This window comes from Haemaphysalis longicornis, unplaced genomic scaffold, assembly GCF_048455015.1.
Source record: "Haemaphysalis longicornis isolate Haplotype H1 unplaced genomic scaffold, Haemaphysalis longicornis Haplotype H1 scaffold_4, whole genome shotgun sequence".
In the NCBI taxonomy this organism is placed as follows: Eukaryota; Metazoa; Arthropoda; class Arachnida; order Ixodida; family Ixodidae; genus Haemaphysalis; species Haemaphysalis longicornis.
Window position 1 is genome coordinate 53,569,284 of NW_027526361.1, and position 25,772 is coordinate 53,595,055.

The following is a 25,772-nucleotide window of genomic DNA, read 5'->3' on the forward strand; positions in this document are numbered from 1 at the left end:
CCGTCGCTCAAAGGGCGACGGAAACGCGACGAAGAAAGCGAGCAAAAGGAATAGCCTGGTCTGTCGCGAAGACTTTATAGATGGAAATCGACTGGAAGGGGATTCAGACGGACGCCCGACGGCTGTATATTCGTGGTATCGTCTTGGGTCGGTGTTTGACTCTATAGCGGTATTCTCGCCTGCTCGGGCTCAAGTGTGGGACACTTCGGTGACAGGCACTCGACTTTCATTTTCAGCTGCAGCTGATCTTTGCAATACGCACTCGCGATTACAGGCACAGCAGGCGCATAGTAGCTGCTGCCACTTCCGCTCGTAAAACGCGTTTTCGGTTTGTGCTGAGTCTGGACGTTGGAGAACGTAACCGTCGCAGTTTGTAAACGTGGGAGCATATACTCTTACCACCTCCCTGTTATAATCCGCGGTAGAAGGTTTTTTTTTTTTTTTAAATCAAACTTGGAAACGCAAAAAGCCGCAAGTTTCATTTTTTTGTCGATTTTTTTTTCAGCCCCTAGCAGTGTATAGCCCCTGTTCAACGTTTTATGCGTGCGGGCGAGCGTGGACCGATTAAGAACAAGTTTTAAAACTGCAACGCACGATGAGTGTAGTACAAAATCACGGTTTATTCAAAAGCTTCATGAGCTGTTAAGAAGTACTGAAGGAGTAAGAATAATTCGTGGTGCATTGCAGAATTCACACTAACTTGGGCTAGCAGCGGCAAAAACGCAGACCGTCGCTAGGTTACCCTGGAGATTCCTCTGCAAGCAAGAAAAGAAAACCGCCATATCCTCGTATGATGCCTATCGTTGCGAGGGATTGGTAAAAAAATCTTTAGGCCAGGTGCTAGTCAGTCATGCGCTCTGTCCGCTGCTTCGAAGGGCGCAGAAGCTTGTATATTTCGCGGCACCCGGTCGAACTTTTTGGCTGGTGACACACTTCTTTGTATTTGTAGAAAAATCAACCATGTCCTGAACGGGAATGTGAGGTATACGAGCTCCTTAGCGGAAAGTATCAGTTTCGGTGCCTTTAGGGAATGTTTAGGCTATTGTCACCAAATGGGCAGTGCACAAAGCTCAGGACTCTCTCGCATTCCAGCAAAGCGGAAGTGTTCTGAATACGAGTGTCGTCAACCTAGCTTCTTAAGGTATATGATTTGCTAAAATTCGCGTCTCACGCTCCTAAATTGCTCGTGTACTATAGGCGCGCCATAGTGACGGAGTCAGGGTTAATTTAATTCAACGTGGTGAGAACGTGGTGACGTAGTGACAGCATGATTTTTTTTTTCACCACAGGTTTGAAAAACGATATTGTGTTGCCAGAATTTCGAATAGCAGCACTATTCGATTAAATATTTCAAGGTATCAAACGCGGTCACATGTAAGAAAACTTTTAGTTGCCGCCAAGGCGAACAAATAGCCTTGGGGTTGCTTTAGGGGCGTGTTTTGGCAGACACCGCAGACAGTACAAACCGCCTAAGAACAAAATAATTAACCTTTTTTTTTTGCACTGCCCTGAACGGTGAACAAAGTAGTTCTAAACAGCCACGTTTTGATAAATTTGTGGTCGCAATTTATTTTTCCCCAAACGGTGGACTTGACAGACGAGCGAGCGAGTTCAGCAAGTGAGCGACGTATACACTCTCGGAAACTTATGAATCAACGACAACGTAGACCACCAGGGAAGCAATCGATTCTCGTTCCGAGTCGTGAGCCCCGCGCAGCCCATTAGGAGGGGCACCGTTAGTTGCGTATTTGCGGCAACCCTCACGACGACTGTCGTCTCGACGCGGCTGTCGACGAGTTGGTTTATCCTACGGCTCTCTCGGAAATATTTACGGCCACGCGAATCGCTGAGCGTGATCCGGCTACCCACGTTTCTCGTACCGTTATAAATAACGCATACGCGACGCACATCTCTCCGCCTCCCCCGTGCGCAGAATTTCTCCGACCGTGAAAGCTGTTCTGAAGGCGAACTGCGCGGCGTCCAATAATTGATCAGAAACAGTCACGCTCCGAATGCGCGCGCAACATTTTGCCGGCGGCGGGGACCGGGGGTATGGGGAGGAGGATGCAGAGGGAGGGGAGGTTGCGAGCTCTGAGCTGCTTCCGTCGCTTGCGCGGGCTTCTCCTATGCGCGAGGAAGCCGTGCAGTGCTGCGCCAGGGTATTACTGACACACTTGAGCGAAATCATAATCGATCGCTTCTAAAGTCCGCTGCTGTAACGCAGTGTTTCAATCTGGAAGACGTTCGTGCTAATGACCCGTACGGCATTCGCGGCTCATGTTTCGTGCGGTAGGATCAGCAGTTGGAAATGAATGGAGAAGATAGACGGAAAGCCCGTGACGGAAATTATTCGGGCATCATGCGTTCGAGCTGAACGAACGCCACGCAAAACGCTAAATCTTCTCCTCCAAACCCAGGCGTGCTTTTGCCGCATTCTCCAACTCAAGATTCAAATTTTCCAATTTTGGGGATTCAGAATCTGCACCTGAATCGTGCCGTAGTGGAGGCCTACTGATTAACCTAGACCACCTTGGAAAATATTTAACGTGCACCAAAATCTCGACACTTTTCCATTTTTCGCTCCCAATAGAAGAACGGCCGGTGCGGCCGGGAATCGAACCCGCGTCATCGAGCTCAGCAAAGCAACGCCATATAGTCACTGAGCCACCGCGGCGGGTGCATTCTCCGACCTCGCACGCAGTGCACGCAACTGGTGGAGACACCGTGTGAATAAATGTAGTACGTGCTTCTATATATTGGCTCTCCTCGGTTGCAGAGCATGAAATCTGGCGTCCGAGGGGGTGGGGAGAGGGAGGATGATGCTCTAGGTGTTCCCCGGTGTTCCTGCGACCTCCCTCGGCGCTCCCTCGGTCAGAGCTCGCCCCCACATCTCTTGCACGTTCCATTCTTCTCGGCGCCCCGGGACGTATATGCCGTTCCGGTACCTAGCCGCAAGGTGTTCCCAGCGACGCCGCCACTTTCTGCGGGGGTGGCTAAAAGCCCAGGCCCGGCGCGGGGCGGCTGTCTGCGTGGAATTAGAAGTTCACGGGTCATGTGGCGATCTGCGTGAAAGGCCACTGCCGCCGGACTCCCGGAAACGGATCTGCGGGTGGCCTCTTCTTCGTCTCCCGTCGTTGCTTCCAGGTGATCCTCTCCGACGTACGCCTAGCTCCTTCTGCCATATTTACGTCGTGTTTAGCCCTGACCGCTGTGCCCTGGCAGATGTGAGGGCGGGACTTAAACGCAAAAAGAAACTCGCCCGTCGTTTTTATGATCAGAAAACAAAACAGAGCGGAAAGGCAGTTATAATTTTCCAAGCGTACAAATCCTACAAGAAACGAACGTTAGTAGCTTATTTACACGGAAACGTAGTGTGAAGGGAGGGCCAGTCGGCGATATATCTTTGTCGGTCTGCTTCGCTATCATCTGAAGTACATTTATCATTTATCATTTATCGCCGGGTAGCGTATGCTAGGCTAGCATGCCGTTTCGTTGCTCGCTTAAACCGAAATCATAAGCGATGATTGTAGTCTTAACGCACGTCATAGATACACAGTTGGTCTAAATTAAATCAGGTTTGAGCTGCAGCCTCACCCTAGCCTTCACCTCCAGTATTTTAGTCGGTTACGTCATCATCATTTTGGGTGGCCTCCATGTTTTGTTAACACAGCTATGCCTACTTCATCACGCGTTTTAAAACGCCCGGTGAATAGATTTCGACTTCGGTACTCCTCCGTCATCCATCATGTCATAGCACGTGATTTGGCTTGACTTGGATGCACCCGCCGCTTCAAAGTGCCGCAGCCGCGCGTCTTCTCGGATCCAGTCGATGCAAACCGCTGCGCGCAGCTGCACATTCGGTCATTGCGGCGTGTTTTCAAAGCCCGTAAACGTCAAGCGGAAGAAGCGATACATGCATAGCTTAGCCGGGACGCGAAGCCCGAGGGCGAGGAAAGCGACGGGTCCGTATTTCCGGCGCGTGCGATGTTTTTCTAGGTGCGAGGAAGGGCGCGCGGGTGGTCGGCCGGTCGGTCGGCCTGTCTGCTTGACAGCACGCCGGATTTCTGGAAGTCGTTATCCCACGGGCCCTTATTCCCAGTAACCGAGCGCGTGTACACGCTACACCAAACAGCTGCGAACCGGCAGAGGTCGCGCGCATGCCAGTAAAGTATTTCTCCTGCTGTCGCTACCCGCCGGTGCAACGTATCGCCCGGTTCTGTGTTTATCCCGGGTATTCATATTTCACGGGCTGCGCGGAAACAGCGGGAAAGGAAGGATCGGAAGAAATACGGAGACAGGGCGGGAAGAACAGTGGAATCGCCGCTTCTATATCGCTCTCTGTTGACGCGTGTGCCGAGAAAAAAATTAAAAAATTGGGCTTGGTATGACAATAGCGCTAGACGTGGGCGCGCGGTGATAAAAATAACAGCACAAAGGAACTGTTTACGGACGTCGTAACTTAGAAACTTTAAAAGTGCGGCTGCCAAGAGGAACGGGCGGAAATTTGCGGCGCGCTGTGCCTGGTGTCGCTTTTCGGCTCCTTAAAATGTGATTTGTGTGGCGTAACTTAATCTCGAAGCGATGCCGTAAGAAAACGAGGCGGGGACAATGCGTGCCACTCGGATCTCGGATGTAGTTATAGCTCGGCGTCGCACACCTCATGGTATACAAGCTGTACGATGCTAAATTTGATTCCTGTTTGAAGGGTATTGCGTTGACGGGGAAATGGCGCCGTGGATCTAACTGACATGTCCTCAGAATTAGGCATGTCCTTCAGATGTTTGAAATGAGATCAGCATTGCCGCTAATTTATGACGACTATATTGCACAATGCACTTGCCGAACGTGTGGGTGATTGGAATTGGAATGGCTCAGATTTATAAAGGCCTTGTCTGCCATGCTAATCGCGTTCTGCATCCCCAGACAAGTTCAGGCCGTTCTGTGGCCTGAACTTGTGCATGGGATTACTGCGCATGTGATTACCCCTAATGCCGGCACATATATGCCTTAGATATATACGTACAGCGCTTCATACTGCCAAGCAAATGATCTGATACCCCAAAAATTGCCTCCGGTCCCGAAGTGACGTCGCTTCCATTTATCACGTAACTGGCGTCGCCAGAGATTTCCGTCAGCCTCCTGATCCTTTGCGAACAGTTTTTTAGCCGGTGACCTTGCCGTAGCCTTGACGGGGCCATCAAAGCTGAGCCTGTATACGAAGCCAAATCTGGCTGAGACTAAAAATGTTAGTCGCAACAGAAGTGTGACTTAAGGGCAAAACACATGAGCGAAAACGTACGCGTCTCCCCCTCCGAAAAACGGTTTGGCTGCCGGAAGACCTCGGATTGGCCGCTCCCGCACGCGTCCAATACATGTTTTTCCGCGCCGCATTGGAAACCGGATTGCTGGGGCGCTCGTGTGTCATGCCGCTTTACGCATTTTTTTCCCAGTCGTGTCGTGCCCTCAAGCGGAGCATTGGAATGCACAGTAGAGGACTGGACCCGGGCGCACGGGAACTTCATCAACTTAGTTGAGGCCAGTGCTCTGACATTTCAACAGCGGAGCTGTTGTACAAGCCGTAATTTCGGTGTGGCCGGAAAAAATTCCAAGAAATTGCCGAGCGCTCGTGAGCGCGTTACTCGCGCGTTGACCACCGAGTCCCCGGCTCGCGCAGTGGCTTAAGCAAAAAAAAGAAAAAAAAAAGAAGAAAAGCTAATTGATTCGTCTGTCATAGGAATCGGTAAAACAGGAAAGTGAAATGTGCAGCGAAATCTGCAGCTGCGCATGATTTGCGGGTCGGCGGCTGTTTTGTGGGTGTGCTTGGCGAGCGACGTCCTGTTCGCGGGTCGCTTCGGCAAAGGTGCACTGGCGTTATTTCCGTGACAGATATGACGTCAGTGAAATCTTGGTGTATCGCGGCATACAACACTTTCGTGTTAAAATATAAAACCCGAAAACGAACAACCCTAAGTATAACATTCTGTTTAGTACTGAAGGTTGCTTCCCCGCAAGAAGACCTTGTGTGCACGGGTGCACCTTTTAGAGGCCGCTTGCTTCGTTGTACTAGCGTCACTTCCATGGCGGATATTACGTCAGGGAAATCTTCGAGTATACAGAAACAAAACACTTTTGCGTTAAAAAAACGAACTCCAGCGCTGCCGTCAACCGCTACCGCAAATCCATATCGACGCATATGACGATGACTACTACTAGCACAGTGCAAAACAACGACGGAACATCTAAATAAACAATTTCAATCTTGTACAAATGCGTGGTGGTGTGTCCTTCAATGCTCACGTATAAAGAAATCCTGCAGCTTCGCTATGGTTCATGCCTTACGTGACTTAGTGCAAGCTTCGCCAGTTGAGCTGGTGGAAACTTCCGCAATAAAAAAACGTCTGAGGATGACTCTGCCTACACTTATCGTCGCGAAGACGACGGCGATTACTAGCACCGCAACTATGCAAATAATGATACTTATGTGTGTCCGGCAATGCTCACCTAAAACTGCTTCGCCATTCAAGTCTTGCGCGTGAGCGCAAGCTTCTCCTAATTTTTTTTTTGTTTTAGCTTTGAAAGTACTAAACCCATGTTAATGATGTATTATAAGCGCACAATACATAATCTGTTGAACACAGTTTATTTCTGGCTATAACACCGAAGTCATGGATTCAGCGCCGCAGAATGTGCATCTTTTGCCGGATAAAGGTATTGTGTCCTTGAGGTGCGCTCTTTAAGGAGCTCCGACAGCAGGCCCCGTTGAAAACCATGTATGCAGAACTTCGTTAACCAGGCCGTCATACGGTGCTTCCCTTCCGGGTGTCTATCGCTTAATTACGCTCGGCACTCTTCGGTAATTGCCTATTACTGTAGAGGACAGTCGTACAAAACTAATGAGCGTTTCAAGCAGCGAAACCCACATTGACCTACTTCGCGTCTTCCTGAAGATGCATTCATTTTCTTAATAAGCTGTGCTGGAACACCGAAAAGCGGCAGTTACGTTCTTAAAAGCTCCCGTAATTTTGCCCTCTTGGTGCTGATTTAGCTCACTTAAGAATAAAAGAGACTTCTGGGTCCTTTTCTGCGGATTTCTTCTCTATTCGACAGGCACACGCCTCGGGAATTCATTACAGCGGTCCCAGCACATAGGTTTAATCCAGTGGACCGCGTAAAATTGCTAGTTTGCTTTTTCACGCGTGTTTTGTCTTTATCTCCAATTCACAAACGTTGAATAGGCTCGATCCTGGTAGCAATTAATGCCCGAGGCGTTATTAAAGAAACTAAACCGGATCAACACTATAGGAGTGACGCCCACGTTCTCTCCTCTCGAGAGCGACGGCCACATCTCTCCAGAAAGAATTTTCGGGCGAATCGAAATAAGCGTTACACAGAGAGACCTGGCAGAACCGCTCCTTAGACGCCGTTCGACCGTTCGAAGTCATTTGATTTCTGGAAGGACCGGGGGGCTATCAAGAAAGCTAAATCAAGAGAAAGAAGGCGGTGCATGTATGTACACCGGGAACGGACAAAAAGAAGAAAAAAAAAACACAAAAAGAAAGAAGGAACGAGCAAGGATGATGGTAAAAGACTAAAACCACTCTCGGGCATCATTAGACATTTCTAGGGAGCGCCGTGGCCTCCGCGCAAGCACTGCTCACTACTCCCGAGAAAATAGGATAGGGAGGGAGGAGAAGGGGGTGGAAAAGAAAAGAGAAGTCGAGTCGCTGGCGCTCATTGAAAGAGCGACGGGGAGCGAGAAAGAGAGAACCGACGGGCCCCTGCCAACGCGCCGATGTCTTTAGGAGCACTTCACCGCCATTTTGGGCCCGAATAAGTTTGTTTCTTTACGGTATACTGCGCTCACACGGAAGAGGGGAAAGAAAGAAAGGAAACGCGGCGTGTTATTTTTTCAACTCGCCCGTTCTTATTTATTTTCGGCGAGAGGGAAGGGGAAGGAGTGGTCGGGGCTGTTCGGAGCTCGCGAGAGTGGTGGTCTCCAGAACCCTGAGAGGCTGCGCGCCGCACGGAGCAGCTTTCGAAGCGTATAACTACCACCGGGGGACCATTCCGAAGCTCTCGCGAGAACCCTGCGAGGGTTTTTCGAACCGCGAGTGATAAAAGGGAGCGCGCACTTTGGGCCCAAGCTGGCGCGTTTTACGCTTTCCCCTGGCCAGCTAGCTGCTCTAAAAAGGGCGGCGACCGACGGCTTTCTCGAGCTTATACGGCCCGCGGGCGTGTGACTGCGCTGAATGAAGGCGTCGTTGCTTCGCCTTCGAAGAATGAGACGCGTACATACTTCTCCGCTTTGCGGGAGGGAGGCGGGTATCTTTCTAGACGCCGACGGGTCACGAAGAGCCGCCGTCTTGTGCCGGTTGTCGCTGTTAGCAACAAGCTCAAAACTGAGCTCACCAACCGATACGAAACTATCGCGCTGCGGCCGAAATGTACAAAACGTAACCGGTTCCTATTTCTTCGAAGTGCTATTAATCTGTGAAAGACGGGAGGGACCAGCCACGGTTGGTGTGTGAGCAGTATTTTTATTGTATGCTGCGAAGAATTTCCAAAACAATGAAGTAATGTCGATGATTTGATTGTAGCTTTTAACGCGCCGACGCAGCGCAGGTGACGGGGCTCGCCGTAGTGGAGGGCTCCGGATTAATTTTGACCACCTGGGGATCCTTATCATGCGCCGAAATCTCGCACACACGGGTGTTTTTTGCTTATCGCTTCCATCAAATAATGAAATAATGCCACGTGTTTTGCCTTCCAAATGCGGAAGGAACGGGCGTGATCTTTGATATGCCCTAATCTCAAGCAGAGGACCTTTCGGAGGGGTTGTGGCATGGGAGTTGGTGGATACATTAGGGCATGGTCAGAAAGAGGGGACGGGGGTGGTACGCTCTGCCTGTAAAACTCAAGAAGTGCTGGTTCAGGCGTATAAAGGATTGTTCACCCCCACCGCCCCCTTTCCCCTTGTATCCACCACTTACCTCAAAGGGCTGAAACTTCCTTGACTCGTAGACTAAGGCAAAACCTCGCAGCGGCGCTCTTGCAGCTACTGCCGTATACAACCGTTTATACTGCACGGAATCGGTGACCGAAATTTACCGCTCACTCGAGGCCCAGTAGGCGTGCCCTCGGCGCATGCGTGATTCAGATTCAGCCTTGTTTATTGTTATTATGAATATCTTTATTTTTCTTGGTCTGCCTAAGCGCTGAATGCTTGTTGTCTTTCCAGACAGTTGGTGAGATCTATACATAAAAGGGGGTAGTAATTAGAGCGCTCGAAAGTTTTTTCATGTGACAATATTTGTGCCACGTGAGGTGTGCATTCCTACATATACAGTAGGCTCGCGATAATTCAAACTCTGTTAATTCGTACTTTCGGTTAATTCAAACAAAATTCAAATGTTTGGTTGGCCCGCAATCCTTTCAATGTATTTAAAAGCCACTTAATTCAAACTCCGCCACTCGGTTAATTCGTGCTTTGTGCGCGTTCATATCGGAAAATATCTACTGCTTTGCCGCAACTATTTGAAAATTTGCGTGCTTATATCATAACAGTCGAAAAATGAAAAATAAGCGCCTCAAGCCTTCAAGGAAACTGGCGTTGTTAGTAAACAAACAGTCGAAACGAAGCATAAGTAAGGTAGACCGTGACGTTTCTCAAATTTCTATCCTTATTTACCGTTTTCACGATGCGAATTCGAAACCAAAACAACGAACAGGCCTCAAATAACGTCTAAACATGATTGACTGCCTACACTAGTCGAAGCGGTCATTACCACGCGGGCCACTGTCTCTCTCTCTCTCTCTCTCTCTCTCTCTCTCTCTCTCTCTCACACACACACACACACACACACACGCACACGCACACACGCACACACGCGCACACACGCACACACGCGCACACACGCACACGCACACGCACACGCACACACACACACAAACGCACAATCACGCATTCGTGGGTCACGGGTCAGCAAAAAAATAAAAATAAAAAAGACACGGCGGTTACGAAAGTGACCAGCACGGCATTCGGCTTGTGGACCGTACACCTCTGCTTTCTGTTTATTTTGTGTAATTAGGGTTTGAAAATGCTTAGAAATTTAAAATAAAAAATGTGATTACAATCAATGCCTAATCATAATGGGTGCTGTCACCTTGCCGAGAGTCATATATATGAAAACTTCTGATAATTCAAACTTCGGGTAATTCAAACGAAGCCCTGAAGTGCCTTCGAGTTTGAATTATCGCGAGTCGACTGTATAAGCTACATCTATACCTCCTGAATCTACATGCTTTTCTGCACCTGTACAAATGCGGCGTGTTGTAAACATTTATTCGCATCACCGTCACCTTGCGTCCAGTAAACCCTTACCAGGAGTAATACGGCAAACTTGCGCGTCCATACACGCACCGCCCAGAATGAATTCGCGTTATGTACTTTTCAGGTGTGGCTGCCCTTTCCCTCTCGCCCCCTTTTATTTCCTCCTTCGTCCTTCTAAGCAGTGGACCGAGATTAAAAACCGACACAGGGCTAGTTTCACCGCGGCACACGGAGTCCCCGTTTTCGTGCTGCCTTGTCGCGAGGCCGTCGGGAGGAGGGCGAGGTCCTTCCTGCGGATGCACGCTAGACTGGCTCTCTTTTCTCCGCCTCTCGTTTGCCCCAAGTGATCCGCTGCTCCCGAGACCACACGTCTCCCTTCCAAGACTTCTTTCCCCTCTCTTTGCGCGAACCCGCGCAGCGCACGTAGTGCAGGCGTGGCACAGCGCGCTGCGCTGCAGCGATGTCATATACCAACTTTGGCAGTTTTATCTTTTATTTTTGCCTTGATTCGGGTGCGTTTATTGGCACCGCGCTATGAACCGCATCTCCCGGCTTTCCCTCCAAGCGAAAAGAGACCAATAAAGAAAGAAAGAAAAAAAAACGTGCTAGCTTTGCCGCACATTTTCGGAATGTCGCCTGAGATTGGTGCGGAATTGGATATGTGACCCATTTCATGTGTGTTTAATGGAAGGAAAATAGAGCGCTGTGTAAATTCTGGATAAATAAAACGCGAAAAGAACAATGGGTGCCTCCGAACTTCGGCGATGCCACGGTCGCTGGACTTTTCTTGATTCATTCAGGTCCGTTTGCACAGAAAGAAAGAAAGAAAATCCGCGAAATGTTTCTGTGGTGGAGCAGGCCAATGTTTATATATATCTAAAAATAATATGTGCGCACTCTTGACAAGGAAGACCGAGGGGGCAGGGGTCAATGCATCCTCCTCACTATCCACTTGGAGGTGCCCAAACTTGGAGACATATTCTCTGGCCGAGTTTGTGTTCCTTTATCACTCGACAGCGAAAGTACGTGCATGGAAAGGCACCTTACGGAGTGCCACGGATGTAGATGCCGGAGCCCAGGTCTTTTTAAACCGAGGAAATGAAACCGAATAATAGCAACGTAAGCACAATCCCGAGATTGCGGGTGAAAAAAAAAAATCGAAAGTGCCGGTATGGCCGCACCGTCCCTCAGGGTTCTTTGCAGTTATTGCCTCGACAAGCAAGTTTCATTCGCTTGCTTAACGCACACCACAGTTCATAAAAGAGGAAATTAAACAGCATATCTACTGGCAGAACGCCCAACCTCTGACAAACCCGCGGCATGTACCAGGCAGGCCCACCGGTAAACACCATTCGATCTCACCCACAACCAGTCGCGCAAGACTAGTAAAACGGTGCGAGTTGCCCGACAGCGACTTCAATACCTCATCTCTGAACTGCCGAAAACTCACCAAGCCCCCGGTTATGTTCTCTACGCAGTGTTGTAAACGTTCCTCTAAAATAGGAACGAAAGCTCGTTCCTCGTTACTTATATTCTCGCGGCTACGCTATTCACCCGTCGAACGCCGCGTAAGTTCAACCAGCATGAAAGCAAGCACAAGCTGCGGCCTGCTGCATGGTTATTCTTCTGCCTTTGACCTTCGAGGAAGCACTTACGGCTGAAGGGCGGGAAGAGAAACGCAGTAGCGACTTGGGGATTTTTGTACTCGAGCCTTGGCACCAAAAACAGCCAAATCCTAGCGATGTAACGGCAGGAACGCCGTTCCTTCAAAAACGTAACGAGTTACCGTTACAGTTCCACCGACCCTTAATGGAACGGTGGCGTTCCTCCAAAAAGGAACTAGTTCCAGGAACGCCGTTCCTTGTAACGCCGTTCCGTACAACACTGTCTCTACGTCACCTTGGCGCGCTCAGCTTTACTGAAGTCAGTACGCTGGCAGCGCCGTCGCTGAAAGCGGAAGGTCTGACTGCCCGTGCGCAACCGACGGAGGCGCCAAGTTTCAATATTAAGACTATACGAGTGCAGAGCGCACCCGCCGAACGATTACTTCGCAGCCGGAAGTAATCGTTAATCGTTAACTAACCTGTTAACGTTCCTATGGGACTTTTTACTTTATGACCCACGGGCTTAAAAATAATCGAGCACGAATACGAAAAGTTTTACAAATGCCTGCGTAAAAATGTCCACAACGGCCTGGTCTGCCTATTTTAGAAATACGCGACTTCTGTACTGAAATAAATACGCAAAACTCTTACATTCCTGACAGCTAGCACCATCTAGTGAAAACTAGATAAACAAAAATGTGTTTCTTGTTTGTTTCATTAAGGAATAGATATATTCCTATAAGAAGCAAATTATGCCATTAACAACATTTCTATAGATTTGTAAACCATTTCGCAATGGTACACAATGCTTTTAATCATGTGGGTCATGAATTAAGTCGCATAGGAATAAGATCGGGTGAGTCCCCCTTGAACACAGGGGAACGTCGAAGAGGGTGCCATGTGTCACGTGTAAATACCAGCCCTGCCATTGCTGCAAAATGAGTTGCAAGAGGCCCGTCGTCATGGCTTCCTGCTACGGGGATGACACCTTCAACAGCAGAGCTGTTTAAGCTTTTAGTTCCGCCAGATAGCGTTACCAAAAAAAATAAAGAAAAAATAAAAAGCGCACGTGAGTGTACGCCTCGTGAGGAGCGTCTGGCGTCGTCCAGGCTCGCACGTGGGCTTGCGCCACGTGAGGAGCCCTTAAAAAATACCAAGAAAAAAAATTTCACCATCTTCCCGTAGGGGAACCCTGAGTAGTATGCGAAGCAGCCATGGGGTCGACTGATGTTCCCATTAGTTTTCAGTTCGTCGTTTCCGGTGACGTTCAGCTTCGCGTGCCTTCGTTGTATCAGTAGCTTCTTGGCGTAGTTTTAATGAGTGAAGGACATAAGGCGCGTTCGTAGCACATGCTGCCGTCTCGGTTTGTAGCGCAGTGGAAAGAGCGCCACGTACCTCCCGTTGCGGCCAGAGAGTCGTGGGATCGAAACCGGGCGTCGCCTAACTATTTATTTTTATAGTGGACTGCGATGACGTCAGCCCAAACGATGACGGGGCTGAAGAGACGCGCATGCGCAGTAGAGTGCGGACGGCGGACAACGACAACGACAATGAGAGAGGGAGGGAGGGACACAGCCCCGAGCATGAGATGCTTCGCATCTAAAATACCGAGAGCACATAAGCGTGTGCCTCGTGAGGAGCGGCCAGCTCGACCTTTGGAAACACTCTGCCCAGCGTTCGTGGCGTGATCTCTCGCGTGCTCTTCTACTCGCCAGTTCGTGCCCCTTCTCGCATGAAGGGGGAAGCACAGACGCCTGGTTTGCGAAGCCTGTTGCCGCGGGTTCTGGCGTGTGCTAACGCGGTTCACCTTGGGAGAGATGTGAAAGGCTGCGGACAAAACATCCGGGCCTGCCAGTCGTGGAGCACTTCCGGCAACAAGTTCGGAAATCCATGTGAAGCGCAACAGCCGGGTCTCCGACGAAAGGAGAGTGGCCGCCAGCTCAGCTGCTTCTTCAGCCTTGTACCACTAGTGCAAGCTGCGCCATTTTTTTTAATGGCAAAGTTTGTATCTTAATATTACGGTGGCCATAGCTGCACGAAGCTCTGTGCTTTCGTTCGGCTCTGACATGCTCACGGGACTCCTCAACAAAGGAAAACGTACAGTCTTTGTCAAAATTTTGTGGGCCAAGCCGGAAACGCGCAGGCTGCAAAAAAATCGATGTACAAGCTTACGTAGCGAGAGAGGCTGAAACTTTTTACGCAGGAAAGGTAGAGAAAACACCTTTCTTTCTTACTGCCTTAAAATATTTTTGTCACATTAAAAGGTAAAGCGAATTCTTTGAATTCTTTGTGGTCAAGAAGGCTTATGATTGGCCCACAAAATTTTGACAAAGGGTGTACAATTATCACGCTGTTTTCACGTCATTTCAGAATGACGGCGACCGTTTTACAGAATTCGGCACATGCTGTGCGCCTTCCCTTTCGTAAGCAACGCGTGCCTGGGTGTCGTTAACTACAAGCGAAGATGAAAACGTTTAACAAGCAGAAAATTCGTGACCATTGGGAAGCTACGTGCCGTATTATCTAACCTGAGACAGCCACAGATGGCTCATCGCCGCGAGGCAGTGAGACTTTTCGGAGCACCTTGTCTCCGATGGTGTGGACGGTCGAAGTCACGGGCCGCGATGTTTTCTCAGCGCACTATCGTTCGTCTGCATAATAAGTGGAGTCAGGCTACGGGCACAGCAAACCACGCCGTTCATTGCGAATTGAATGAACTGGGCTGTGCGGGCTCGCGTCCCGGTAGACCTAGGCCAAAAAACACGTAGAAACAGACTAGCTCGACTTGAAGTCGAGTATATAAATAAGCCTCCCTCTCCAACCGCCTTCATGAGCGCTCACCGCGAAGTCTTTTGGGGTGAACACACACGTCGACAACGGTCAACGTACGCCCGCGTTCTGAGCCGTTTTCTTGACCAGCGTCGACTCACTCTCGCTGCAAGGCCCCTCGCCGCAAGACCGACGACAACGCCTTCGGAGGCTCACGCCACTAAATCAGTGCCGCTGCGTGTAGGATGAGAAAATAGGGGGTCCCTGACACCAAATAATTTTGCAGTCCAAAGAGCTACGGCAGGCAGACAGAAAACACACACCCTGACAAGCCGTCAGGCGCAAACACAGCCTGACGAGCCGCTTGACGCCCGGCGCCAAGACGGACGGCGGCCCGATTGTCACGCGCGGCGTTTGTCCTGAGGAGAAGCCACCAATCAGGGGGCGGCAATCAGCGGCCCGCGTGTTGCCCCCCCCCCCCCCCTCTCTCCGCCCCTCACAGCGGGCGTTCTCGGCCGCGGCGGTGACCCTAGCGGACTATCCTTTTGTCCACCGCGGCGGTGGGCCCTGTGCCTAAGCGGGCTCATTACATATGCAACGCTGTCCGGCGGGCCCCGTAAATCTCGCCCCAAGCATCGCCCACGGGGGATTTAATCCTTCGGGCACGGGCGAGTTATGGCCGCGCCCGTGTCCACCCCGACGACCTCCCTTTTTCCCCTTGTTCGCCTCGCGACGGGCCGCGTCAACGCTGCTGGCACACGCATCGGCCGTCTGGACAGCCTGGCCGCGGGTTGTGGTGCGAGCGTCGCTGCAGCGGCTTCCTTGCGTGGGCCCCGTGCCGAGCGCTCCGGGAATAAATCGCCGCGGGGACAGACGTCCTGTCCAGCGCTGTTTACAGGCCTCTGAGCGATGTCTTTTTCTGCCACGGCAAACGTGGCTCTCCGCGTTTACCGCCCTCCTCCGCGCTCGAACACATCCCCTGGTTCTGACGTACACTCGGCGTTGCTGCAGCGTGGTGCGCAGGGCGTGCCAAGTGTTGTGGTTTGGTGCATAAATTTAAAGTGGGGTGTAACTGATGTATTAGTTCGTCGCGCAGACTGTTTGTTGTTGCTGTTTTCATCTTTCTTTCCTACCGTTTCGGAATTTTCACTTTCAAACACGCACACAAAATAGACGTACTGCGTCCTACACGCCGTGCTTCCTGTTTCTGACTGTTGGTTTTCCGTACTGTGTTCGTTCAATGAGCACTGATAAGCGCCATGCATAGCGAGGGCCTCAGCTCTACACTTTCTCCACTTTCTTTCTTTGAAACATTAAAAAAAAACTGCTACACACGCACAAAAAATGAACTACTTTCCCTATGCCTTCTTTGGCGTTCTTGACTGCCGGCTTTCCTTTGTATGTGCAAGTGCTTAGCGAATTCATGATCGCGTTTGTGGCGACTTCATTGACAAAATATGATCATTTCTGTCTAAAACAATTCTACTTTCATTATTATACAATTGGGGTTCGCAGACGTCAATGAGAAACATCGTTCTATGAACACGCTTCGCAGAGAACGTGTACTTACCTCTTCTACGAAAAATACACGCCAAATAATTTTCTGTAATTTATCGTTTACGCGCTTGAATATTTAGGAAATTCACGGTCTTTCAAGAAATTTTTCGGAAGTTGGAACAATTTTCTTGTAGCGTGACGCAGAAAAAAGTGATTTCTTCCACTGATAAAAAACGCAGTTGAGTCTCCTCGTTACCAGGAAGTTTCGCAAATTGTAACCTTGATTGATTGATTAATTAATTGATTGATTGATGGATTGATTGATTGAACCGTTTCGTTTCCGCTTTCTGTCACGCAGTGCTGCGCGACGAGTTCCGCCAGCTTCCCAAGTCTGTGCGCGTGGCCGCTGGCGATTCGGCGACGCTGGAGTGCGTTCCTCCCCGGGGCCACCCCGAGCCCACAGTCACCTGGTTCAAGGACGGCAATCAGGTGCAGCCGGGCCCGGGGCGAGTCCGCCTCTCGGCGCACGGGGCACTGCTGCTCGCCGACGTCAGGCCCTCCGACCAGGGCCGCTACGTCTGCCGGGCCGCCAACATGCTCGGCACCAGGGACTCACCGCCGGCACTCGTCTCCGTGCACAGTACGCTGCCATCTTTCTCTCATATTCTCCTTAAATTTCGTGCGGGGTGCTTTTCGCGCTCACGAAACGCTCTGATATCGCTCCAACGCCACAGGGCAACATATGCATAAAACGTTGTTTATTAAAACGCTAGCCGTGCCCGCTGTGCGGTTATTGACGACAAATTCTATGCCGAAAAGAACGGCAGTACCCACGTTTGGTTAACAATCTACTACGAACGATGTGGTAGGAGTGGTCTAGGAGAAGGCACCGAGCTATGCTGACACAATTCAAGCTAGGCGTAGGCGATCTTATCGATAGGGTGTTCTTTAGGCTTTAGGAGAAAAAAAAAAAAGAACCGATGCCATATCGGCACGATGCATTTTCACTTTGTTGTGCGTTGCTCAAAGCCCGCGACAAAGCACACGGCACCTCCAACCAACGGCTAAAGTTTGTTTCGTCGACGCATCAGTGGATCACAGTGTAATTCTTATGCCCTCTATTAGCATGCACCGCGCTCAGTGTAAGCAACTGTATGCCGAATAGTCCTTTTTTTTTCCCTCGAGAAAGCCTCCTAACGCATAAATGTAGCTACTATTTTCCGAGTCATGACCAGAGGCGCAGCCAGGGTACTATGCTGCGCGTGTCTGCAAAAGTGTCGTCTATTTATTTCCTTCACTCTGCAGCCAAGCCCTACTTCGTCCGGGTCCCGGAAGACGTGACGACACTCGCAGAAGAATCCGTGGAGTTCCAGTGCAAAATTAACGGCGACCCCAAGCCCACGGTCACGTGGAGGAGGCAGGATGGGAAGATGCCCATTGGGAGGTGCGCCACTTCATTTTAATGATGATGATGATGATAACGGTGATGGTGATGATGTCTGCGCACGCACAGAGATGGCGGGGGACACTCGAAACAGTGCGTAAACCAGCTTTCTAGCGATAGAGTTTTTGAATCGAGGCAAAGGATGACATACTACAGCAGCCGACCGATCTTTCGGACCTGGAGGGGAACGAGAAATAGTCCAAATAAAAGCGCAGTCCGAAAAATCCGCGAGTCGCAAAAACGAACTTTATTTCATTTAAATAGGACTGAGGAAGTCGCGAATGGTTCAGGACAAACCTGATGATGATGTTGCTTATAAGTCAGCGTCGCCTGGTGCCTAGAAAAGTGATGTCTAACCAAAAAAAAAAAAAACTGGCCACGTATGACTCGTTTTAGACTTTCCATGTTGCTTCCGCCGCAGACTACGTGCAAAATTATGGCCTCCAGGATCAAAGTTTGGTACCCCGGTGTGAGTCAAGCCAATCTCCACCCAATTCGAAGCTAGCCAGGTGGCTTAGGATTCAAAATGGCGGCGTCCTGAAGGCACACCATAGCTCTATCGCGAAAACTTTTGCTCGGGAAATCGAACTGTTGACTTTATTTTGTCCAAAATATAGGTTGTTCACATCCATTACTCATATGGGACAATTGGCTGTTCCTTGGTAAACACCTAAATATCTAGCAAGTCCGAATTTTTGGAGTGCGAGAAAACGGTCGGCTACTGTATTTCGATCCAGGTGGTCCTCAAAAATGGTTTGGCTCAAAATTAAAACGCATACTTGTGCCCGCGCGTACATACGCATAACTGAAAGAACGAGAACACCTAGGGGTTGACAAGGCCAAGCAAACGATGGCCGCATTTTGCTCTACTTCACGCTCGTTATACCATCGTCGCTTGCTGCGCTTGCCCACGCGCGCGTTCAATGCATCAGTTATGTCCTGGCGAATTTCGACCGCTCGTTCACGGGAAAAAGGAAACAAGAAAATTAACTGTCCGTTCATAGCTTAAATGCTGCCGCTTTAAGCCGTAGCTTACAGCAGAGCAAGTAAAGATGCTCTTTTGTTTCGGAGCTGCAACGGCGCTACTGAACTGTTACACGATGAAGCGTGCGATCTTCATCATGCAAGCCATCCTGGTATTGCAGTTTGAAGCCAATCTGGCCCCTCAGCCGTTCTGATAACGGCAAGAGCATTTCAGATTTTGCAACCGTGCCCCTTATGGAGTTTGTCATGCTTCTCCTCATTGAAACTCTTAATGCGGGAGAGCACCCTTCGCAGGCTGACACGCCGCAAGGCGCGTAGTCAGGTGGCGCTTCACGTTTTAAGTGCAATGCACTTCTTAAGCGACCCTGAACCTGCGTCCACCGGCGATGTCCGCGCACGTGGAGATGGGCGCGCGCAGCCTGGCCGCTGACATGGCACATACCCACGTGGGAGATTGGCCAGGAATCTCCTCGTCTTCCTTGGCAACGGGGGGGAGATGGGCGCGCGCTGCCTGGCCGCTGACATGGCACATACCCACGTGGGGGATTGGCCAAGAATCGGGCGTGAGAAGGGCTAATGCACCTGCTTAAAGGAGTACTGACACGAAATTTCAAAGCTGAGATCTGCTCTAGCAATCAAGTACAACGACAACACAAATAGGTGTCTGTGAATAAATGCATCTTTCTTTCTTTGTAGTTGTGTGTGTGTGTGTGATCTCTCTTTCGCGAACATTACCGAACCGCGCAAATTCAAATCGTGCATTCGCACTTTCACATTCTTCCCCTCGGGGAAGTGCGGGGAATTTTTTTAGCACCTCCTCCTTCCACTTGAGTGTGTAATTATCTCCCCTAGGTACCTAAATAAAGGGCAGAGGTTTGCAGGGTTCAAGTTCTCCCCCCACCCCTGCGCCCTCTTAAGCAACCCCTAAATGTAAACATGCAAAAAAAAAAGAAAAAAAAAACTGGGCTACGTTAGTGCAGGCTCCATTTATAACCTTGCTATTTGCGCGAAGAAGAAGATTGACCCGTGACATTTATTTTCTTTTTTCAGGGCATACGTTCAAGAGGACAAGACTTTGCACATTAAAAACGTTGTCCCCGCGGATGAGGGGACATACATTTGTGAAGCCGAGAACATCGTCGGTTCGGTTTCTGCTTCGGCGACACTTACTGTGCACTGTAAGTAGCTACGTGTTCCATAATATAGTGCTCACTGCGCAGTTTACTTCTTACCATGAGGCCGATCCTAAACATATTACTCTAGCATATGTTTACTGTAAGCATAACGTAACATGTAGTACAAGATGTTTCAGACGTGCAACTGGCAAAACATTGTTTCCTTCCTGCATCTCACGAGCGGGTTAGAGTTTCCCGCATCAAAACGCTACTCGTGCGCCCCCTCACAGTCCTCGTTCTCTTGTGCCTTCGTTTCATTCCAGCGCGTCCAACATTCCGCCTGACTCCCCAGGACCAGAAAGTGGGGCTCAATGGTGTCGCCAAGTTCGACTGTCTTGCGACGGGCAATCCCCCACCCTCCGTGTTCTGGACCAGGGAGGGAAACCAGGTGCGTGCACATCGGAAATTTCAACTTACAAATTACCCACCTCTGAAGACTTCTTTTTGTCACGTTAAAAGCTCCCCCGTGGACCATTGATACCGGCATTGCTGTAGCAACACAGTCACAATTCGAGTGATTGTTTGCATGTAGAGGTTACCAGCAGGGAGTTTTTACGAAGCCATCAGCCTTTTTTAACACGAAAGTGTTTTATTCCCGGACACACGAAGATTTCGCTGACGCCATATCCGTCACGGAAGGGACGCCTGTACAATGAAGCGATCGGCCTGTAAAGGGTGCACTCCTGCACACAGGGTCTTCTTGCGTGGATGCAACCTTTAGTACCAAAGAGAACGTTATACTTATGGTTGTTCGTTTTAGGGTTGTATATTTTAACACGAAAGTGTATTATGCCGCGTTACCCCACGATTTCACTCACGTCATATCCGCCACGGAAATGACACCAGTAGACCTGTGCCGAAGCGACCCGTCAGCAGGACGTCGCTCGCCAAGCACACCCACAAGACAGCCGCCGACCCGCAAATCATGCTCTGCTGCAGATTTCGCTGCACATTTCACTTTCGTGTTTTGCTGATTCCTATGACAGAGGAATCAACCACAGTTTTTTTTTCTTTCTCCGCAGTCGCAGGTGCCGTGCTACACCACATATATATACGGTATGGGGTGCAGGGGTTCGGGCAGAAGCAGCAGTCAGGGAGGTATTGGTTGGGATATAGTTTACGAAGTAGCGTAACATGGGGAAATATATTGGTTTGTAGACGACTCCAGGTTACGTCTTTCCCCTTGCTTAGTTCAGGATTTGGGGGCGCGTAGAAGTGGCGTGCTATGCAGTAGTGCGGTGATATGTCTGCGTAGCAGTAGGAAAGCCTGCTTACCACTGTAGCCTTGAAAACCAGAGGAGGCTGTTGGCTAGAGCACACCTGGCAACTAGAGCACAAGAACAGCGGTGGAACAGCTGCGCCATTTGCGCTATTCAGCGCCAAACTTGTTTACCTGCACCATCCTGCGCCGAGCCGCCCCTATTGCGCCAAACTCGTTTATCAGCGCCATCCTGCGCCGCAGAGCCCCAATTGAGCCGCGAAATACGACCGCCATGATGCCCCGTGCCCGAAAATTTGGACGAAACATCGTGTTTTCGGTTTCAGTGTAGTTGTTTCGGTTTCATCAAGGCTATGAGCGGCTGTGGAAGTTGGCGCTTGCTTAGGTCTAAGGCTGTAGGCACTACGCGCCTTATTCACCTTCACTTTGGATTTATTTGCGTCGAATTAGCACGGCTTTGTTTGCCAGTTCCCGCCTCTGCGCCTGGAAAATGACCAAAAGCGAGTGAAATGTGTTTGTGTCACATCGCAAACAGATAGTAAACAATAATATTCGCATGAAAAATTCTAGTTTATTGGAGGTGAACATTAATTTAGTCGACTATTTTAGACAAGCGTAGCTTCAGGTATTGAACAAACAGGGTCTTGGACGCTCTGCTCTCGCTTGTTAATTCGGTTCGCCTTTGTTGTGAGGTAACTACTCATTTTCGCCTGTGAACTTTGAGGTTAGCTTTGCTTATGTAAAGGATGGTCCAGCATTAATTACGCCTTCGAACACGCTTTCGTTACGTAGACTACAGCGTACGTTCGTCGACTCTCGCTACACCGTGACGGGCGAAAACGAAGCTATGTTCTGCTTCGCACGCATTGAAACCACTGTTCGGTAGAAAAAAGTGCAAGTAAGCGCCTTGTTTTACGGAATGCCGCCGTGAGTTTGCTTAACACTGCCGTCTACCGGACACGAAGCGATGCCTGTTATCTGATCCCCTTTGACTCTGCACGTGAGATTTACCCTTTGAACGGTGGTAACGCGGCGCACTCGCTGGGGCCGAAGGTACATAACTCCGCATATTGTAAATTTCCAGATATAGTGCAAGAACTGCGTTCCTGGTTCGGAGTAGGTTCTAGTGCACGGTAGAACGCCTATGTAGTAGAAATGCAGTGGCTGGCATAGCAGCCTAGCTGGCCAGCCCTTTTCCAAAAGACCTTTCTGGTTGCTCCAAACTTGCTCTAAAGGCCTTTCTGGCTGCTCCAAACTTACTCCAAAAGGCCCTCCTGGCTGCTCCAAACTTGCTCCAAAAGGCCCTCCTGGCTGCTCCAAGCCTGCTACAAAAGGCAATTTTGCCTGCTCCCAGGACTGTTCCCAAACCCATGTACCCTGCTACGCCCATACAAGGATAACTCACCTAAGAAGTCCATACAACCTTTTGCAATGTTCAATGAAATGTTCCCGTCTGCGGTCGCAGGTTCTCATGTTCCCGGGCAAGTCTCATGGCCGCTTCTCGGTGAGCCACGAGGGCACCCTGGTGATCAGCGGTGTGCGCAAGGAAGACCGCGGCTACTACGTCTGCTCGGCGCTCTCCGTGGTGGGCTCGAGCATGGCCAAGGGCCACCTGGAGGTCACCGCGCTCGCGGACCTTCCGCCACCCGTGATCCGACTCGGGCCGGCCAACCAGACCCTGCCGCTGCACACGGCCGCCCAGCTGCCGTGCGAGGCCAGCGGCACGCCCCCGCCCACGCTGCGCTGGCTCTACAACGGCGCCACGCTGCGCACCGAAAACCGGCTACGCTTCAGCGTGCTGCAGTCCGGCGCGCTGCAGATACAGGGTGAATAGCGCAAATTAGAGCCACTAAATAAGCTGGCTCTAGCGCACACCTATTCCAGTATGCCTAGAAAACTGCTTCCGCGCTTTCCACCTCACCATAAAAGGAAATGATTGCAATGCAATTTTTTTTTAATTCGGCGGTTGGAATTCACGCCGTGTAAGCGGATCTGATTTTTAAAAATCTTTTTGTTGAGGCTGGTTGGGCCCTCTTTGCGTTACTCACTTCCGAAATTGAAAGACCTAATTGCACCTGCCTCTCAGAGCGCGAAAATTAAAATTAACCGAGGAACTGTAGGCGAAAGACACTGGTTTTTCCGCGAGACAACAGCAGCTCGGGCACGGTGCTGGCCGTTATCTCACCTGCGCCTCCCTCGGAGCGACGCGGACGCGTTCTTATCTGAGAGCAAAGGTCCTAAGTTTGGTCGCCTCTTATCTCTGGGATTATCAAAGGTCGGAAAATATCCGGGACATAACAACCGCCTCCCCCCCCCCCCCCCCCCCCCACACACACACACACAAACACATGCACTGAAGATATGTTGAATAATCCCGCTAAGTAATTCTGTGAATCCCTCGCTTTCATTCCGTGCCAGAATGGCACCCTACTATTGACTGCACTCCTGCTCTTGACTCTATCAACTGCCCCGAGGGCAAACTTTCCAGCAGTATATGAGTGTGTATTGTGCACCTGCGAATTACATTTTTTTCCCCTCTTCGTGCCTGCCCAAATTTTCCCCCGGATTGTACGCGAGTTGTGTTAGCGGGGGCGATCACTATTTTGGCACCGTCCTTTTCCTCCTCCTCACCGCACACGCAATCACTATCAGCTTTAGTCTTTGGTATAAAACTTCCAGCAATAGTCGTGGCTTACGTAAACATTCTAGCTGGGAAGTTCATGACAATGTCTGGCTGACCTTGGCCACACCACGACTCACAATCCCCTCTTCCACACGGTCGTGCCTTCCAGATCTACAGATCCCGGACACTGGTGTGTACACGTGCACCGCGTCCAGCGAGAGCGGCGAGACGTCCTGGACAGCATCGCTCACTGTGGAGTCACCGCACAACCCGAACGTCAACTTCCACCGCTCTCCTGACCCGTCCACCTTTCCCGGACCACCATCGATGCCCGTGGCTGTGAACACGACGGAGACCTCCATCACCCTCACCTGGAGGCGCAGCGAGAAAGTGGGCGCATCGTCGCTGAAGGGATACACAAGTGAGCAAGACTTATCCATTGCCACATGACCTATTTTAATGTTGACTGGTTGTACAGGAAAGATAAGCCAGTTTTCTATTTTCTATTGCAATTTCTTCTCTCTGTGATCACAAGCTTGCGTGTTTACTTTTTAACACGGAAGTGTTTTATTCCTGGATACACCAAGATCTCATTGACGTCATATCAGTCACGGAAATGACGCCACGACAACGAAGCAAGTGGCCTGTAAAGGGTGCACCCCTGCACACAGGGTGTTCTTGCGGGGAAGCAACCTTTAGTACTGAAGAGTACATTATAACTAGGGTTGTTCGTTTTGGGGTTTTATATTGTAACACGAAAGTCTTAAAATATTACAGAGTAATGAACCACAGTTTTTTTGTGCAGTTGATGTAGCCTTGGTGGAAAATTGTGCGTAAAATTGATTATTACGATTACACTTGTGCTGTACAAACAGAGGCACAGGAAAAACACACGAGCAAGCGCACTTGTAAGTGTGTTTCTTCTTGTGTCCCCGTTTGTTCAGCGGAAGTGTAATCATGGCTCATTTCCAACCAGGTCGGCTCGCTGTGTTGATTATCCCGAACTTTCCTTTTTTATGCTGGTTTATTCTGCACCCCTGTACTGGCAAATAAACCTACATTGAACAACTTTCCAGAGTTTTATTACATATAACTTTTTCTGCTCTTGTTGTGGAGCTCGTATTTTTGTCATTTTTGTTGAGGCTTCCACGATTTACTGTGCAAACTTAATCTGCCAGCTGTAATTTGTGTGCACTTTTGTTTGGTATCTTGGGAGCATGCCCTTTTATGCATCACAACTACCCAAAATATTAAAAAAATGCTGATGTAAGTTAAATAGGGTAAACGCATTTAAATTAAAATGGTATTTTCAAGCACCTCTAAACTTTATGATTACAACAAGTTTCTGTGAAACTTATTAAGCATTACGTAAAGGCATGTGGAGTTTTTAATTTTGTGCCGTTTTTTTTGCTACCAATTTATGACTGCCGTTGTAACCTGCACTGTAAAGCCATCACAATTTTTTGTATTGCATGTTCAGTCAAGTTTAAGAGCAACCTGTAATTCTACATTATAATTCCTATTCTTTTCCATATTTTTTTTTTTCCAGTTGAGTATTACAGCAGCGACCTGCAAAGTGGATGGGTGTTGGCAGCCCATCGAGTGCTGGCCGAAACATACACAATCCAAGCCCTGAGGCCCGACTCGCGCTACATCTTCATCGTCCGAGCAGAGAATTCACACGGTCTGGGAGTGCCCAGCCCAGCCTCGGAAACAATACGCACTTTAGGTAGGTGCTCCCCGAAGTAACTAAACGAAGATTGGAATGCTGGTAGAGAAAATGCAGAGACGAGAATATAACGTAAGACAGCTGCCACCTGTATTAGACAAAATTTAATTTGAGCATGTCTCCAACAGCAGCATACAAATTTAAATAATAATATAGCATGAGATAGATTAGCTCCTTTGGCCGATGACACGCATAATCACCCTGATATAAAGGAGTAACCATTACGGATCAATCAATCAATAAACAAATCAATCAATCAATCAATAAATAAATAAATAAATAAATAAATAAATAAATAAATAAATAAATAAATAAATAAATAAATAAAAAGCTTGCCTTTACAGCCTCCGGTGTAAAAAGCCTAGTTTTACAGTAGCCTTACATTGCATGAGTCTTAC

The 25,772-nt window shown here is 49.5% G+C and overlaps 1 protein-coding gene across 3 annotated transcripts in view; it reads left to right on the forward strand.

Moving 5' to 3' along the window:
- Window positions 1-25,772, forward strand: part of LOC144178701 (roundabout homolog 1-like) — a 200,984-nt gene that overhangs the window by 150,995 nt on the left and 24,217 nt on the right. For all 3 annotated transcript variants that reach the window (XM_077706721.1, XM_077706718.1, XM_077706720.1), the window contains exons 3-9: window positions 16,559-16,840; window positions 17,506-17,644; window positions 19,679-19,806; window positions 20,067-20,191; window positions 22,488-22,848; window positions 23,815-24,066; window positions 25,195-25,374. In XM_077706721.1, the coding sequence (XP_077562847.1) occupies window positions 16,559-16,840; window positions 17,506-17,644; window positions 19,679-19,806; window positions 20,067-20,191; window positions 22,488-22,848; window positions 23,815-24,066; window positions 25,195-25,374 (1,467 nt within the window). The remainder of the gene's footprint in view (window positions 1-16,558; window positions 16,841-17,505; window positions 17,645-19,678; window positions 19,807-20,066; window positions 20,192-22,487; window positions 22,849-23,814; window positions 24,067-25,194; window positions 25,375-25,772) is intronic.